The sequence below is a fragment of the Mesitornis unicolor genome, unplaced genomic scaffold, assembly GCF_000695765.1.
Source record: "Mesitornis unicolor isolate BGI_N332 unplaced genomic scaffold, ASM69576v1 scaffold1391, whole genome shotgun sequence".
NCBI lineage: Eukaryota > Metazoa > Chordata > Aves > Mesitornithiformes > Mesitornithidae > Mesitornis > Mesitornis unicolor.
In genome coordinates, this window is record NW_010161455.1 from 29486 (window position 1) to 47888 (window position 18403).

Here is an 18403-nt window from a genome sequence, read left to right on the forward strand (position 1 = left end):
CATTATATGGCATGAAAAGCCATACAAGATGTGGGAGAGCGGAGCTGCCGGGCTCCTTTCCGGAGAACTTGGAGCATTTCCCTGCACCCCTGCATCAGCTCCATCCTCGGGGGCTCTGGGGCTGCCCTGCACGGGGCACTGCAGCTTCTGAGCTGAGCAAGGTCACTCACTGGTGCCACGTTTCCAGAGCAGATGAGTCTGAGGGAGATGTTTGGTGGCATTTACTGGGACTGCAGGGGAGGATATTGCTCTGATAAAGAAAAACAAGGGTTTCTGAAGTGCTGAAATGGTTGGGAGGATGCTTGCTCTTTGCGACTCCTGCCTCTCCCCCTGCAGCCTCACCAGTGGGAACCGGGAGCTGCATGACTGGAGCTGGGAGAAGGCAGAGCCAGCGGAGAGCAGCTCAGTGCCGTTTGTTGTGCTGGCATCGATACCGCATCCCCGGTTTAATTACCAGTTCCCATCGCAGCTATGCAGAGTGTTCCTGGGCTCTGACAGCAACCAAAGAAACCCCAAAATGCTGCTGTGCACCCTGGAACCCTGTGAACCCCACGTTACGTCTGGCTGCAGCTTCTGTGTTTCTCTACGTGTGTCTAGAACAAACATTTGAAGAGATTCCCAGTGGTATAGTCCAGATCTCTTCCCTTTTTTGTGCGAGTATCAGTGTTTCTGCTCCGTTTTCACAATGGATCTAGACTAGCACAGAGCACACAGCGCAGGCTTTGTAATCCTCAAAGTGCAAGTCCAAAGCTTCCCTCTGAAAAGTTGCTCTTTAGGGCTGAGTACATATGGGGACTTCTTGTTTATCTTGGCTTTTCTTTTAATTCTGTACCGTTCAGCCTTGGAGCGTTAATGGGACAGAAAAAGATTAAAATGCCCCTTCACGCTGCCTGTCCTGATGGTCTCGTACCCTGATGTGTATCAGAAAGCTTAAGCAACCTCACTATCCCCTTATCCTTTCAAAGCCTTTGATCGCCGTACGATATCTCCTACCTGGCTTTTCTCCAAAAGGTGATAAACCCTGGGTTTGATTTTTAATTGGGGTAACTGATAGCGGGAAGGAATCGGTGCAGATCTGAGAGCATCCTTCACACAACTCACGCCCATTATCCTGGTGCTGGGAGTCCGCCTGATGGAGGAACCTCACAGCTGCTGACCCCACGAGGAGGTTGTGGCTGCGATTTTCACTGTTTTCAGCCCTTTTTGGGGCAGAGCTCACCTCTGTCACTAATGGCAGCATTTACCAGTGTTGACACACAGCACTAAGAATACAGCTCCCTTAATGCCATTCCAGCTTTGCGAAGGGATCAGGATAAAGCTGTGAGCAGGCAGCTCCACTTGGAGCCAGGAGCTGTCTCCATGGAAATGTGCCGGCAGCCGTGCTAATGCGCTGGTGCTGTCCTGCAGCCACGCTCTGCTATGGCCAGGGCGAAGGGGTCAGGAGAAAACCTCTCCTGTGTCCTTTGGGTTGTGCTTTGGTCCATCAGGATCCACTGCGGTACCCCCTGCTCCAGGCTTTTTTCTCTTCCAGTTTTGTGGTAGCTCAGTAACGCGATTCCTTTGTGCAGGTGGGGAAACTGAGGCACTGAGAGGGTAGGGACTCGCAGACATGCAGAATAGCTGCTGTAATCCCTGGTAAGAAGCCTGGGACACTTGCCAGTGTGTGTTTGCCTTGCAAGGGGGGCTCTGGGACACCCACACTCATTCCAGAGCTGAGGTTCAGGCTTGCGGTGTTGGGGTGAGGGCTGCACAGCACAGCCTGCCTGTGCAGGAAAGAACCCCTAACACAAGGGGACACAGGGGGCACATCTCCTGCTTCACCTTCCCTCTTGAGGGGACCTTTTTTTCTTCCTGGGTTTTTCCTGTGTGAGGTTTCAGTTTTTCCCCCCTTGCCCTGCACTTTTGTGTTGAAATCGCCCTTTCAGAGGGTCCCTGGGCCCTGTCGGGTCAGATCCCTTCACACCTCATTGCTCGTGTGCTGCTCGGCCAGCGCTGCCATTCTCCGCGTTGGGGAGGGGTGAGGAGCTGCTGGGTGTTAAACTTTAAACATGGGCTCTCTGCAGTCGGTACCTCCTGATTACACTTCTCCTTCTTCCACCGTTCCCTCCCTTGGCACAGAAAATCGCTGTTACCTGCCGAGGCAGACGGGCTGGAGCAGCCTGGCCTGTGCCCCCACCAGGCCAGTTGACCATGGAGCTGGCTGTGTCCTTGGTGGCACCAAGGCAGAGGCCTCCCCGCGGGGACCCTGCACAGCAAAGGCTTTCTCAGGACCCCACTGCGTCTCTTCTCCCTCCCCTGGCGATGTTGGCCGCCTCCTTCCTCTCTCTGAGTGCTCTCCTTTGCCTTTGCATCTGCAGGTGCTGACGACGCTGGGGAGACGCTGCGGGCCCTGCTGAGCCGGAGCCTTCCCGGCTGGGCTGAAGGCTGCTGCAGAGGATGAAGGTCCTTCCCAGCCTGGGGATGTCGTCGCTGGTCTCCCTCGTGAACCTCCTCTCCGTGCTGCTCGTAGGCTGCGTAGCTGAAAGTAAGTGGCTCTGCTGTTCCCTGCCTCAGTACCTGATTGTGTGTCTGAATTTCCCAACACCTTTAGCTTTCCACCAGTGCCTTCCTGCTGTTCCCAGTCCCACCTTAGAGGGACACAGGGCAGCTGGGTCCTTGCAGTCTGCTCTGAGTCTCAGCTTGCCCCTAGCGCTGCCAAAAAGCTGGAGAGAAGGGGAGGGCACTGCCTGACCGCTTTTGCAGAGCCTTTCTTCCCCTTCCCCTGGCCCCATCTCCACCCAGCGCGCCCATATTGTCCTCTCCTGCCTCTCCCTTCCAGCCCCCTGTCAGACACCAGTGACCGTGGTCGTGTTACTCACTGGGGCCGGGTTCAAAACGGCATCCAAAGAAAGAGCGTTATGTTTCTCCTTCCCCTGAGTGAACTGTTTCCAGTGTAACACAGTTTCTATCTTTGCTGCCTTTCAATTCTGGCTTCAAAAAATGGAAAGGGGAAGGAAAAGAAAAAAAGAGGAAATCTTCTGCGACTTGAATGTAATGTTCCTTTGACACGAAGGCTGATCACTCGGGATCAGTGGGGAATAGACTCTTCCAAGCTGATTGAATTACGACTTTTTTTCCTCCCCAGCAAAGCTGCTTGAAGCTGGTGAGAGGGCCGCTCTGGTCAGCGTAGCCCTTGACAGCTTTTAACGTAATCACTTCGTTATCAGGGTTTATTACGATGACGCGGTCACCGGGGATTGAATGGATCCTCGACCTTTTGTTGCTGGGAGATTTTTTTGAGCAGTGCTTTCTCTCTTCTCCACAGTAGGCGAGGGGATATATTTGCCCTTGCCTCACTCCTGAGGTTTCGTTGGTTCATTTTTAGCCCCTTTTTAAAGGGCAGTGATGTTTCTTTTTGTTCTTTTTCATGTAGTAAGCCCAGGAAGTGAGCTGGGCTCTGGGAGGTTCACTCTAGGGCCACTTTTTTGGTGAGTAGCTGTGAGTCGGTCTGTACCTCAGATGGTGCCACTGATGTTCATGAAGACGTACCCAAGCTTCAGTTTGACAGCAAGGAACCTGGCCCAAGTGTTTATCCAGGTCCTACCTGGGTGTTGCAGCCATTGCTCTGGTAGGCTCTTCATGAGCACCCAGGGTTGATGGTTGAAGGTCCCTGCTGTGCTCCACAGGGCTCAGGGTGGCCTTGTTGGCTTGTGGCAGTGGGCACTGGTGATTGCAAGCAGGAGTCTCCATTCCTGGCTCTTTGTGCAGTGGAGTCAGGAGGGGAAGGGATGCTTACAGTGGAAAATCTAGTGTCAGGGCTTCAGCATCACTGGTTTGCTGTAGCTCTCCTGCCCAAATCATGTTGTCCTCCTGTTTGCAGAGCAGGTGATGCAACTTTGCAGGCGCAGATGGAGAGTTCACGCGTGTGCAAGTGCCTCTCCATATGAGCAAAGCCCTGATTCATCTATTCTGGTGTCTGAGTGCCTGGGAAACTGGGGTCCTGTTTTTCCTCAGCATTCACCAAGCCCCTGGTGCTCGCTGCTGGGCGTGGACCCTCTGCAGTATCAGGGCTTTGCAGAATCATGGCTTCAGTTTTTCTGTGGTTTTGGCTTTTCTGGGAAGAAACGAGCATCTTGACTGTCCCTGTCTTCTGCAGGGTGAGATGTGCTCAGAGATTCCAGCAGAGCTGGGAGATCCCACACGTGATCTGGCTGCTACAAAGCACTTTTGGTGGAAATGTGCCTTCGGGAAGGGCTGATGCTGCTCAGACACAGGAGGCACCAGTCGTGTGGCCTGAGCCCTGCTGAAATCTGTCACTGCTCAGCAGACACCTTGCTGTTAGCAGCCAAGTTTCTCTCTCCCGGAGTTCTGCAGTGTCCTTGGATGCTGAACTGGGAGGTTTTGTGCTGTTTTTTTCCCCTCTTGCTGCTCACAGATGTCCAGACAGGGACTTTGCAGGTTGCAGGACTCAGTGTCTGAGGGTGGCTGCTCTTACCTGCTCCACTAGACGTTGTCTTTCCTCCTAAACTGTTGAGCATCTCCCAGACCTGCATGCCCTTGAGGATGCTCCCCATTATGTCCCACTTTGAATCGCTCTGCAGTGGTTGCTGTCTGCCTGCTGCTGGTGGTGTTGGTAGCTCCTGATTTTGGGGGTGCCGCTGAACTCTGCCTGTGCCAGGCCAGTCAGCAGCATCCGAGCTGCTCTGCGGTGCTCCCTGCTGAGGCATGCGAACAGCAAACAGCTTTGTCTGTCACAACTGCGGAGGCTGCGTGAGGAGCTGTCACTCTGTTCTGACAATGTCCTCTCCCATCAGATGGCCCTGGGCTCTCTCGCGCTGCCTCTCGCGTAATCCCTTGGCCGGCGTCCATTTGGCTGGCGCTTGCCACGGCGCTGACCCGATTTCCTGCCCTAATTCACCAGAGGGGCTGCCAAGGCCTTGCAGCCCCCAGGGCAAGCGATGCCAGGCTGGTGCTCCTGCCATGATGGGAAGCCCCCATTGCAGGTAGGAGACCCCCATCACAGGTAGGAGACCCCCGGGACGCTGGCTCTTGGTGGGCACCATCTTCCCATCCAGGGGAATGGCTCCCCTCACAGCAAAGTGTGGGGCTGAAAGCTTGAACTCGCTCCTCTGGAGAAGCTGCGGCCTCTGCAATCAAAGGACCATTAAAATACTTCCCTTGTTTCCTAGGCTAATTGATCTCAGTCAGTGATTTAAATCTTTCTATGTCAGGAACATTCTATTTAAAGGAAACTGCTATTTAAATTAAAAAACCAAAGCACCACACTGCTTTCTGCCCGCTGTTCTTCCTTGTGAAGCTGAAGAGGATATTAATTGAAAGGTATAAACCAGACCTGTTTCTTCTCTTTTTCTTCGGTTGCATATGGGCACTTGCTTTGTTTTTTCTGTATGGTCAAGGGCATCCACAGAACTGGAATTTGCCAAGTCCATGCTTATTTTTAATGGCCTCTTATTAAACAGAATGTATTATCATTTTGTTAAGGATTGAGCTGGTTGTACAAGTAATATTAATCGATGTTACTGCAGTGAGTTAGGGGAGGCTTTCCCCAAAATCTGCACCCTGATGTGCTGCAAAGCTGAAGCAGCAGGACTCCAGGCAGACGGATGAGGTCGGATATGGGTCCGGGGAGGGGAATAGTTTCCCAAATTGCTGACATACCTGGGCACAGAACCAAGCTTTGCTGTTTCCCAGTGATGCACCCAGCCCGAGTCATAAAATCTCTGCAGCGAGCACCTTAAAACCTCATTTTGTGCATCCCCAAAGTGGGTCCCATCTCGCCAGTGGGACATTTTCCTGCCTGTGCTCTGCAGAGCACAGCCGCGTTTGGGGCTTGGGGCAGTGGCCAGGTACTCCTGCCCTCCTGTGCCACCCAAGGGGACACTGTGCCCAATTTAAGTGCTCCTCAGTTGCAGATAAAAAGCTACTTATTCTATAGAAATGCGGTAATTTTGATAACTGAAATCAGCATGCTGGCTGATTTCAAGTGGATTTTTCCCATTGATTAAACTATTGTGTTTTACAATAGTGCTTTGCTAATTGGTACTTCGCATACGCAGAAGCTGGTGTGTGGCTCTCTCCACCCCAGCAAAGATTTAATAGCAGATGCAGTAGTGAACATTACTTATTACTTAGGTTTCCTTCCTTTTATAAATCAAGTTATAGAACGCTTACTAGCGCACTCTGAAGTATTACCATAAATAATTAAATCTAAATTGCAATTGACAAAATAAAAGAATAAAGCCTCTTTTATGATGCATTACCCAGGCTTTCTTCCCTTTTAATTGCCCTTGCTCCCTCGTTAATTTGCAGAACACAGTAATTCACGCCAGGCGCATGTGCGCGGGGGGCTCTGGGGCTCAGTGCTGCCGTGCATCCGTGGAGGCTGGCAGCAGATGGCAGCAAGGGTTGGACCACGCGTGAGGGGACCGAAAACGTGCGGTGGGGTTGGGAGAGGAGCCCATGTGGGTCCACAGTCAGGCTGACAAAGCAGCGCCGCATTTTGGGAGCTGGTGTAACGCGAAAAAGGTGCATGAAGCTGCATGGTGTGAGATGTAGGAGATCACAGCGACATAGAGGTGAATCTGCATCCTCTCCTGAGCGGTCCCTCCCCCTTATCCCCAGGGATTTGCCTCTGCTGCAGAGCTTACAGCTTTTAGCTCCAGAGGTCCCGGCTTTGATCTGCTGTTGACCAAGACAGCGGTTGTCAGATAAGATGGTAGTAAAAATCACGGAGGCTCCATCTTAGGACCTGATAGACGTGTTACGACGGCATCAGTGGAAAGTGAATCTTCCTCCACTGTGGGAGAAAGCTGCTCCATTTATCAGCGTTTGAGACCGATTTGTGGCAGCATGTCAGCGCTGTCCCGAGAGAGGGAAGATGCCAAAATGTGGTGAGGCTGAGTTGCCCCAGAAGCAGCTGGGGTATGTGACAGTGCCTGCCAGGAGTGATGCAGGAAGGCTTTTTCCCCTTGGAGGATGGGGCTGGAGGGATCCAGAAGTTAAACTGGGGACATACAGGAGGTTGTGTGGCCAGCTGTGGTAGGTGGTGGAGTTTCTACGTGGTGTTGCACATTGTCGAGTCAAAGCATCTGAATTGCGTCCTCCCAGAAGGCAGAGATGCCCGTTTCCATCCCCGGATCCACTCTTTGTTCATGTTCCTGTGCACCGGTGGCTGTTGCAGGCAAGAAGGAGGCAAGAAGGCAAGAAGGAGGAAGGCTGTGCTGGCCTTGCTCCTGAATTGCCCTTTCCTTCGTTGCCGTCTCTGCCTGCCACCTGTGATTCAGCCTGGACTGCCGTGGGTTCTGGTCTGGTTGTTGTCCCACTCAAGGACACTGAATCAAGCTTCGGTGTCACCTTGTTTAAGTGCCTGATTAAATTAAACCTTGCTTGCCCGATTGAGTGATGTATCTTTTTTTTTCCTTCTTTTCTTTTTTTTGGATAGCTCAAATTGGAAAGTTTGTGTCTTCTGTAGGACCAGGAGAGGAAATAAATCATCTTTAAAAGAGCTTCCCTGGGGGCATCTGGGGCTGTCACTTCCCAGGTCTCAGCTGTGCCCCACGCTGCGAGTGTTGATTGGATTAATCTCTGCTGAGGAGCACCTGGGGACGGCAGCAGCCACGGGTGTTTGGGACCCAGTCATGGGTGTCTCCTGGTAAAGGATCTTTTCCCAACCAGAGGTTCCTGCTGCTCAGCCTCATTAGATGGCTAAGTTAGGGGAAAAGAGCATCTGTTTGTTGTGTAAACAAGCGGCTTGTGTGAAAATGTCATCGACGTAGGATTTGTGATAGGGAAAATGTGCCTGTACCATACCTGGATGCCAAAACTGGGGCTTTTACTCTGTGTCAGGCTTTACGGGAAGCAAATACTTATTTTTTGGTAACTTTCCCGAGGCAGTTCTTGCTCCTGGTGCCAGGAAGGACAGGATCTCTCTGGTATCTCACCAGGACCCTGGGTCGCATCAGCTCTTCGTCCATCCGGCAAGGTCTGTGTGGTTGTGTCTTTTCAAGACCACCTGGGTATGAATCTCCTGGGTCACTAAAGGGAATCTGCAAGGGTATTTCCACCCTTTTAGTGGCCTGACAAGCCCAGTATTACTCTCAGAAAGCAAGCGGAGAGTTTTTCAAGGACGCCCGACCAGATAAATGTCATCTTAGTGTGCATGGGCTGGGATCTGGGCTGGAGTTGGCCTGAGAGACACCATCTCTGAAGAGCAGTTTTATTTACTCAGTGCCTCTCTTCCCCTCCAGCCAAGGATGTTCTCTTGCAACATAATTGGTCCCAGTTCCCACCTTAGAAAGCTGTGATGTCCCCTGCGCTGCAGCTGCCTTTAATATTTGGGGGAGATTGTTAAAGTTCATCAGAACAGTGACGTTTTGTGCCATCTGCTGCATGTGATAGAGTCAGGAGTGTCCTCGATCTGTGAATGCACCTTCCCAACCCTCCTATTGCTTGTCCGAATCAGCTTTTTTTGAGCGAGGACCTCTCGTGCCGTGCTGTTATCCAAGGTGATATCGCTATGGGGTTCTCGCACTGGAAATGCTGAACGGTCCTGGTTTGGCCGAGGAGCCAAAGGCCCAGCAGAGCCCAGCACAACGATGGAGGAGATCACAGCTAACCTTGACACGCAGGCTGCCAGGAGAGAGCCTTATAAAGATATTTTGGATGTCTGCTGCTAAGGGGCTATCACAGTGAATGATTTAAGCAGTTGACATGAAGGAGAACGGACTGACCCGTGTTCAGAGTGTCGTGGTGTGGGGAATTTTGAGCGTGTCCCATCTTGCTTGTTGCAGATGTGAAACGTTGCTGTTTCATACGAGCTTGCTTAAAACCAAAGCCACTGGTTTCATCTGTAATACACAGCATCATTTCTGGTTCCTTTTGAGGCCAAGAGGAAAAGCAAAGCTTTAAAAAGAGGGGGGAAAAAAATAAATAGAAGAAGCTGCAACTGGTTTAGCATTCTGCAAAGTTTCTCCGAGTCCTCCAAACCTTTAATTGACTCAGGAGCATAAAATTGAGAAGGGGAGTGAGAGAGCGAGCGTGCGGAGTGGCGCGAGCGATTTGAATAATTTATTGTCCTTTGAAGTTGCAAGAGAAATTTCAGCTGCCTTGGGGAGTAATTTCTCCCCGTTCTGAAAGGGTTTCTCCTTATTTCAAACTCATTCAGAGGATGATAGTTTTGCATTTTCTGCATAATTAATGAGCGTAGCTCCCCCCACTCTTGCACAACCTCCAAAGAGTGGCAGGGTGATGAAACTTGGTGGTTTTTTTAATTAATAAAAGTCAAATTAATTTGGCTATGTCCTCTTCCTCCCGCACCTCCGTTAGAATCCGCTGATTTATTCATAAATGAGCCTGAGCGTGCTGCTCAGGGTGCCGACACTTACAGATCTTTAGCCTGGACTTTGATTTGATTGAGTGAATTTCTGAAAAGACCGTGTAGGGTTTTTTTTGGGTTGGCTTTTAAAGATCACCTCGAGACTGGCTCTGCTGTGATCACCGGTGCAGGAAGATCCTCCAGCTCTTGTTTTGCTTTGTCTGCGTGGGCAGGATCTCTCTGGTTTTGAGGGCTTTCTGTGCGGTTTTTCCTTTATGAATGCTGTGATACTTCCCTTTCCGTAGAAGATCTGCGATGATGCTTCCCTTTCCTCGTAAGATCTGCTAATTGCGGTTAATTCCAGTGGCTGCCACTTGAGGGACTGCCTTCACCTGGGAGGGGAAGGTGTCTTCTGCCCTGGTGCCTGGAGGGACTGCAAGAAGCCATCCCGTGTGTCTTTGCAGGTGTCAAACAGGAGCAGAAACCTCTCCTCTTAAAAAAACAAAGCACTGACTCTCAGTTATCCCAAAGCTGGATTTCTTAGGTTCCCGCTGCTGTAGGCTCTCAGCCCTGTTGTTGGATTCTCCCTTTTTCTTCTTCTTTTGTGTTGATGTTCCCACTGCAAATCTGAATGATGAGTGTTGTGGTTCGGAGGCAGCAGTGGTAATGACTCGTGTGGTAGGAGGCAGAGTTCATGGTTGTTAAAGGTTGTGTTTATCCATTACTCATGGCTTTATGAGGTTTTGGTTTCTTGTTTTCAAGATCTCCCATCTTGAGCTCTCTTGACATCCCAGTCCCAATACTGATGAGCTCACAATATATTGGTAAGACCCAGGGTGAGGTGTTTGAGTTTGTATACCCAGAATCTCCTTTGGTTGCATGGAAAATGTGGGGTGAAGTCTCCTACCAGAGGTCAGATAAGAACGATGTAACAAGCTTTTGAAAAAAACCCCATATTTTGTGCTCTAGGACTTGCACCTTGCGCTTTTCCTGTAGACCAGGAGACTTCCTCTCTTGCAAACAACAGCCAGGAAGTGGAAGTAATACAGCTTTTATTTCCAGGAGTAAAAGAGCAGAGTTTTCAGACGATACTTTATTCGTCCAGTGTGCCTCTCATCCCCAGGTGATCCCTATGTGCGTGTATTCGCTGGCGGATCGTGCTGGGCATCATTCGTCTGCAGTGCCTGCAGCTTTCTGAGCTGGCGACGTGGGGCAGGGGACCCAGCTCAGTGTTTGCATTTTGCCAAAACGTCTTTGTCATGTCCCTGAACCAAGGATCGGAACCGATCTCCCTGATCACATCCTTGGGGCTTCCAGCTTTGTGCTTTCTCCGAAAGACCACGAGCTGCAGAAGCTTGTAGCAGTTTGTTTTCCACATTGCTGCTGACTCTGCTGTCACTTCTTGGTGGCTCAGGACCTCGGCTGGGCTATATTAAGATGGCATCGCCCCCTGGGACTTGGGCTCCTTCTCGCTAAGCTTTTTCATCATTCAGGCTTGTCCCATAGGAGGTGGTTTTCATGTTCTGGTATCCCCCACAGACTGATTCTTCAGTGACTCAAGCGGAGCAGCAGAAGTTGAGGGAAGAGCCAAGTCCTTTCTCACTGTGTCTTTGCTGGTGGGAGGAGAATGGAGCTTCTCAGGGATGCCAATATCGATGGCACAGCTAGAAGAGAAGCTGTCCTAGCAGTGTGGCAAGGGGAGGGAGAGCTCCCCCCCTTCAGCTCCTGGTTGCAAACAATCTGGGGTTGCTGTCATGACGTTGAGGGACAAGGGGCCCTCATTAGGTTGCCAGGATAACTGCTTGGGTTTCTTGCTCTGCTCTGAGTTATTCTGCCTTGTTATAGGGCTTGTGGACAAATTTGGGCTGAGATGTTGTTACAGTTGATTGAAAGCACTCGTGTACCCCCGGGCTCCTGGCTGGCCACGTTGCTGAGGCCGCACGTGCTCCTGTGCTTGCTTCAGCGGCCGATCCCAGGGCTGCCATCATACACGACAGCATCGCTCCAGTTCTTGCTGGTCACAGGGAGCCATTTTCTTCCTGGCACTGTGTTCCTGGCATTTCTTGCCTGTGTGCAGAGTCCTGTGGAGAGAGGTATCTCCTTTCCATACGTGCAGATGTACGGTGGTAGCCTGGAGAAGTCCTGCCCAGACTGGATGTCTTCATACTGGCTGCTGTTCCCATGCGATAAGGCATGGTCCTGTCCCTGAAAACGAGCAGTTTAAGTAGACCAGAAGGAAGGATTATGCTTCCCCTCCAGCAGGCAGGCAAATGTGGTTTTTCTCACCTTGGGTGTCAGAACTAGGAACAAATCTTTGGTAGCCTCAGTCTCCTCCTGCCTCCACTGCCGCAGGCCCCTGCCTCCTCTTCCAGAGGGGGTGTATCTGGGTGCGTCACAAATAGGAGCGTGAAGGCTGTGTGGATGTGCCAGGTCCCCAAAATGATGAGCCTCATGGCAAGAGCAGCTTGGCATGGTGCTGGCGATGAAAGGTCTGCCTTGCCCTGCCTGAGGGGAAAGGTGGGAGCAGGCAGCAGAGGCGGGTGTCAGATAGGAGCAGGTGTTGGGGTAGGAAAAGTGGGTGAAATGAGTTCTTGATCTTTCTCGCCCATTTTCTGCTTGTGTTAAATCCTCTGCTGGGTCGCATGCTTCACTGCTGTCCTTCCTTCTCTGGGACCTTGCAGGAAAGGACGGGGAGTAATCCTTCAAGTGCCATTCCCCCGTGTCCAACGGAGGAAAAGCCTGCATTCACCTGTGTATAGATAGCCCGGCTTTTCTGAGCCAGGCAAGGGCTTCGGTGCATCAGCAGCAGGGGAACAGCAAGGTGCAAGTATTTCACGTCTCAAAAAACGTCCTCGATCTTTTTTCCCCCTCCTTTCCCCAACCTTGCCATTCCCATCTCCCTGAAGGGAGCCAAGAGCTGCTGACAGTAAGAGGAAGTCTGTGTCTGAAGCCTATAATTATCCTGTCTGCCTTCCCAGAAAAGGCCAGTTGGGGAGCGAGCGCGCTTCTGTTTCATGGGCCGGCCCCGCATTCTGCTGCCTCCCCAATTACTGCTTAATGGACTTTTTATGATGGTAAGACAACTGGGTTAGGGAGAAGTTATTGATGGGGACATGGAATATAATTCACTCCCTGTTTGTTTGTTCTGTCAGAAAACCCTCAATTTTATTTGCGAGGCACTGAGAAACAGCCCTCCGAAGAAAAGTGCAAAATCTGTCAGTAATACCCTGTATTTCAAGGGGATCAGAGTCTTTACAGGACCTCTCCAAGGGGTGTTTTCAGTCTTGTTAAATGTCTCCATACCTGCCCTCCCCGCAGCCTGCATCAGTCCTGCTCCCAGTTTGCAGCTCTCGCTTCTCGCATGACGAAAAATGTAAATTATGGAGCCATCTTTCTTGCCTCTACCCCTCTTGCAAGCTTCCCCACTCCCTAATGCCACTGCTTTGAAGTACGTACCCATTCCAAACATCGCATTCTTCCTCCCCACTCTCCATCTGTCTCACATTTGGCTGCTCTCTCCTGTTTTCATCTGCTCCGTGGTTTGTCTCCTCTATCTCATCTTCACTTCCTTGCTCTGGCTCTGAACACCTCCCTCCTCTCCATCTTGCTCCCGTTCTCTTGCATTTTCCCCATTGATCTCTTCTTTCCTTATCTCCACTGATTTTTCCCATCCTTTCTACCCCCTGTTCCCCAATTCATTGATGTGACAGAGCCGTTCCTCTGGCCGTGCCTCCCAGGCTGTCCCCAGCTGCTCCCATCCCCGTCCCTCAAACACAGGGCATGCATCTGCTGCATGCAAGCAGAACGCAGCAGCACCCGTGTGTGAAACACGTTTCCTAAACCAGGAAACAAACACATAGTGCATGGCTGGACCCAGATCTCACGTTCCTGGGAGGATTTTAGGAGGGGAGATGAAAGTGTTGCTGCCCAGGGCTGTATCTGGGGGAGTACCTTGAGCTCCTTCTCTGATTGTGAGCCTGACAGCAGTTGTGGAAAATGGAGATGGAGTTTCACTCGATGAACAGAAAGTTTTAGCCCAAACACTAAAGGAGAAGGGAGAGGAAGAAGAGGAGGAGAAAAGGGGAGTTCAACCCTTTGCATGCCAGGGAGAGCACCATCGGATTCCTTCCTGGTTGCTCTTGAATTAGTGAGAAATAGTGAAGAGATGTCCCCGTTCAAGCTAACGTGACCTGGTTGTTGGGAGATTGCAAAGCTTTTGTCTGGCTTTTATTTTTTATCTTCTTAAGCCACCAAGAATGTGGAAGAAGTTCTGTCTATAGAGATTTTTTGTGGTTATCTTATTTGGTGTGTATTACAGTATTTAGAGGCTGTAGGTGCGTGTGATACCACCTAGGGTGTTGAGTGCTGAACAGATCGGTTCTGAGACCATCCTTTACTTCAAATTGCTTGTAGTGTCTAGACCAGTGCAGGCAGGCAGGCAGGTGTGAGAAATGAGGATTGTCACCTCCGCGCTACGTGTGGCAGACTGAGGTGCGGCGAAGGGTGAGTGCCCAAGGTCAGCCGAATTTGCGTCAGAGCCAGAGATCTGAGTCCTGATTATGGGAATCATCTGGAGCCTGGAAGAGCAGATTGGGTGTGCTAATGCAAACAGCAAAATAACAATGATTGTGAATGGCTTAATGGTCTCATCTTTTACTTTTGTTCTTGAAAGGTAAAGGTGCATATATGTACAGGAAAAGGTGAATTTTGATCTGCTCAGTACTTTTGAGCTAGGATCAAGGTTGTCATTGGCTAACGTGCCCTGAATCTCTCTTGTAGCGTGGGCAAGCTCGCACGGTGGGCAGCTCCACAGGGAAATGTCGGACTCGGCACCATGGGACCATCTGTTGAAGGTTGACTGGGAATGGTGGGCAAAAGGACGGCTGTCGTACGTGTTTAGGAAGGCTGTGATAAGCTGGCCAAACAGCAAGAAAATGGCCTGCCTGCTGTGCTCTTGCTTTTGCTTTTGTTTCTTCGGCGGGTTTCAGGTACAGCGGAGAGCCCCCTCCATTACTGGGAGGGATAATGAGTGTTTATTCACCAGCGAAGGAGGAGGTGAAACCTGGCATTTCGTGTGCTGGCGCCGTGGGTCAGCGGGACCGGCACGTGGGCCTCCACCAGAGAGCTGACAGCAGGGACCAGGGGCACCAAAAATGGAAGCAAAACCTTTTAAAATACACATTTTGTAGCTGGCTTTCTTTTGTCTCCGTGGATTGCTGCCGCTGTGGGCGAGGGGCCCTTTCAGCCAGGCTCACACTGCTCTCCGTGCTGGGGCCAGCTGAAAGAATAAGTGGTTTGTCTTTATTTGTGGCCTATTGTTGAAGAGCTTTCCTGGGGGTGGCAGGAGGGGGCTACAGAAATGGGGGTGTTAAGCACAGAGGTGAGTTTGGCCATCTAAAATCAACACCATGTCCCCACTGCGGGACTGGAGATGAGGGGAGAGAACTGGGGGTCAGGAGGAAGCAGAGATGTGGATGCACCTCCCAGAGAGAGCCAGCAGGGTGAAGGGACAGCTTACACACACACAGGGCCCGTTCCTTCCCAAAACTGGGGCAAATAATACAGGAATGTGATCAGGGACCATCCTCAGGCCTTTTCCTTGGCACCTGTGGGCCTGAGGGGCTGTGAGTTAGGCCTGTGGGGAGATGGGCCTGTTACTATGGCGGTGACAGCTCCAGGCCTCCGCTGAGGGGAGCGGGTGGAAGGGGACGTGGTGGCCATGTTATCTCCCGCTCTGTGGGAGCAGCTTTCTGCCTCAGACCTGCGCTATGGCTGGTGGGCTGTAGCTCAGGAGGCAGGAGCAATTTAGACCACAGTTGGGTCTTCCAGCCATTTTGGCAGCAAAGTGTGTGGGGCCTTCTCTTCCCCCATGGCAGAGAGGTGGAGGGCTGTGTGCTGCCACTGCTCTCATGCATCTCAGGACTGAGGGTTTTACCTCAAGAGCTTCACGGTGCAAAGCAGTTTTTGTCTGTGTGTGTGTGCTTTTGTTGGCCCACCCCATACATTTCCCAGATTGTCCCCTATTCCTGAGCCAGCACCAGAGTGATTTTGCTGAGCATGGCTGGGAGGATGTTGGAGTATCGATCTGGTATGAAATGCTTTGAAAATCAATTTTGTTTCAGGCCCAGGGGAGTCAATATTTCCCCACCATGACCTGCCTTTCTCCTTCTCTCCATTCGGGCTAACTCTGGTCGGCCTCCCCTGAGGCTGCCTGGAGAGCTGGGAAGTGGGCTGGTGGCTGCCATACTGGTTTTACACAGCCCTCTGCACCACCAGGGCTTCATTTGACTGCCTTAGCTGAGCCGGTGCGAGTTTTCCCCTCAGCTTTTCAGGCTGTCTCTCCCCTTTTGTGACTGGAGCATACTGGGGTAGTGTGGAGAGCAGAGCAGAGAAGGATCCCTGGTGCAAGTTCATAATTGTGCTTTTTCTTTTTTTCCCCACCCTGCTCCCCTTCAGCTGTCAGCTCAGATATGTTAATCCCATTTGTGCTCCTGCCTCTCTCTCACCCCTCAAACCACCTCTGGGTTCTCCACCCCTTTCTCTGTCATTGGCTTTTGATGTTTCAGACAGGCATATGGTGGCCGGCCTGTCTCCCTCGCTCCTCGTCCATCACCCGCTATTCACCATGGCAGCAGATCCTGAGGGACATTTGGGTTTAAAGGGTGAGATGTCCCCTCCTTTTCCCCACTCCTACATCTTTCAAGCTTCCTTGCTGTAAAGCTTCTCAGACTGTTTTGGCATCTGTGTATCATTAGCAGGGAGATGTTGGGTTTTTTTAACATGTCTGCATTTTAAGAACTTTTTCTGCTTTGGTTTCACATGAAGGGAGGAAGGAGAGGTGAGGCAGCAGCATTTTCCTCTTCGGTGAGGAAATCTGCCTTGGTGTGCAGCCCCTGTATGTGGGCTAATGCCGTACCATGCTCCTCTAGCGTTTGTGTCTCGAGGATGAGTGGGAGACGCCACCTCATCACCTCGCAGCTTCTTCTCAAAGTCTGCGTCAGAATTCACAAAATCCCAGCAGTAAATGTGCATCATGGTCCTTCTGAACAGGTGCTGGCACTGCCCGTGTTTCCCTAGGCCTGTGCTTTCGGAAGTGAACCCATCAGGAGGTTTTCTGCATAGGGGAGAGCTCGTGGTCCCATCGGCTGCCCTTGACAGCACTCGGGGATGCAGAGCTGTCTGGAAGGGGTGGCAGGGGTTGGGTCGGAGGGCAGACAGCGTGTGTGCTGATCATCTTTGCGGATGCAATTACAGAGCACGGGATGGATGGTGAATATGTGTCTCTTCCTTATGGCCTGTGGCAAATATCCAGCGTGTCGCTTGCCCCAGCTGTTGCTTTTGGGAAGTGCGTGGGCAGTGGGCAGGAGTGAAAAGCTCAGTTTGACTTGATGGCTTTCCATTAAGCCGTAGAGAAGAATCACAGGTACACAGCAGCCATCCGGTCTTTTCAACCTTCTCTCCGGAGACCCAGACCCAGCAGGAAACCTCTCGTAGTAGGAAAATTCTTTTAAGCTCCAGTTTTTTCCATTCCTGTTTTGATACTGCAAAAATAACCCCAAGTTCTGCTACTTTGCAAGCAGAGAAAGAGGAAAAAGAAAAATCTCTTGTGACCCTTGGACCTAGGTAGAACTCAAACTCAGTCTTTCTAAGAGTGATTTGTTCTCAGCTCTCTGTGAGGGAAGCTTGGTGAAGTGGTAGAAAATCTCCTGCAAGTATGTCATCCGGAAAATGCCTGTCTGATTTGTATTTATTTATTTAAAGCAGAGGTCCTGCAGTATTGGCAGATGAGGGAAGTACATAAGCCCCTCTGCGTGGGCTGACAGCGTTTCACTTTCGCACGGCACCTTGTTCCTGTGCCTTTCAGAGCGATTTGCAGAGCTGAAGACTGAATTCTGAGTGCATGTTTCGCTGCAAGCTGGACCTGGCACGCCAGCTCTGTGGCAGTCCTACGCAGCACGTAGGAATTTGTTTCAGCTTTGTATCATCACCACCTTGCCTGCGATAGCGCCGGCTTTCTGTTTCCCGGCGGGGAGAGGCTTGCTCTGTGGTTGGCGTGGGCTGGAGTGCCAAGTGCTGCAGTGACGAGGGGTGCATAGGTGGGGAGCGCGGTGGGTGATTTGGGAGAGGGGGGGAAGAATCGAAGTCTGGAGCTGAGAGGCTCAGGCAATTTTAAAATCGACAGTTTAGCTTTGATTTTCACTGATTTTTTTCCAAGTGAGTAGCACAATCTGATTGATTGATTGATTGACTGATGGGGATTTTGGTTTGGTTTCTTTTCCTTTGTCTCTCACTAAGAGTGAGTTTATCGTTGGCAGTTCAGCATTGCCGTGAGCAGAGCGACTCAGCTTCCCCATTACCACACGCCGAGTCAACAGCGATCCCCAAAAAGGGATGCTGTGCAGTGACTCCAAGTTCACTGTTTTTTGGAGCACCGTCCCTTTCTTCAGGACAGAAATAGAACCGTATTTTTCTCGTCAGTTGTGCTTTCATTGTACTGCTTGCTCCCATTTAAATGTATATGTGACATTAAAGATTATTAGGGGCTTTCATTTTAGGAAATGAACTTGCATCAATAAAGTGCTCTTAAAAGCCCTGCATGTTTTTTGGCTGTACCTTCCAAATCGACTGCTGCGAACTCTTCAGATATTGAACTGAGGGGAAGAGAGGAAGGAAGTCAGGTTATGGGCAGAGGGAGCATTTCTATTTTAGCCTGAAGCAAAGTTTTAGTTTTTACCTTCCTCAGATGGCAGATCTGTTCCCCAGCGCCGGTACCTCCAGTGGGACTCGCTTGATAACCTTTAGCTGTAACATTGCGAAGATGACTCTGACCTCTAAATATAGATTTGGATATTTATAAACCTGATGCTTTGTACACACAGCATTCGGTGGGACGTAAACAGCTCCAGCAAATTGTATTTACCTCCAGCACTGAAACAAATGCTTGATTGCATCACATGAGCTTGCTCAGTGCCTTTTATTTATATACTGCTGGCCATACCGGGCAGGGCAAGGGGGAATGCTTCCTTTTGTCTTTCGACCCCTAATAGACCCTGGAGACTGCTCTCTGGCTACCGTTTGCCCTCTTGTTAA

General features: G+C 50.9%; 1 protein-coding gene across 1 annotated transcript in view; it reads left to right on the forward strand.

Annotated features, from left to right (window-relative positions):
* The first annotated feature begins 2354 nt into the window (after positions 1–2354).
* The window catches only part of PTPRS (protein tyrosine phosphatase, receptor type, S), a 94006-nt gene continuing 77957 nt past the window's right edge, over positions 2355–18403 (forward strand). Inside the window, exon 1 of the mRNA XM_010192919.1 lies at positions 2355–2524. Within this exon, the coding sequence (XP_010191221.1) occupies positions 2437–2524 (88 nt within the window). The 5' untranslated portion in view covers positions 2355–2436. The remainder of the gene's footprint in view (positions 2525–18403) is intronic.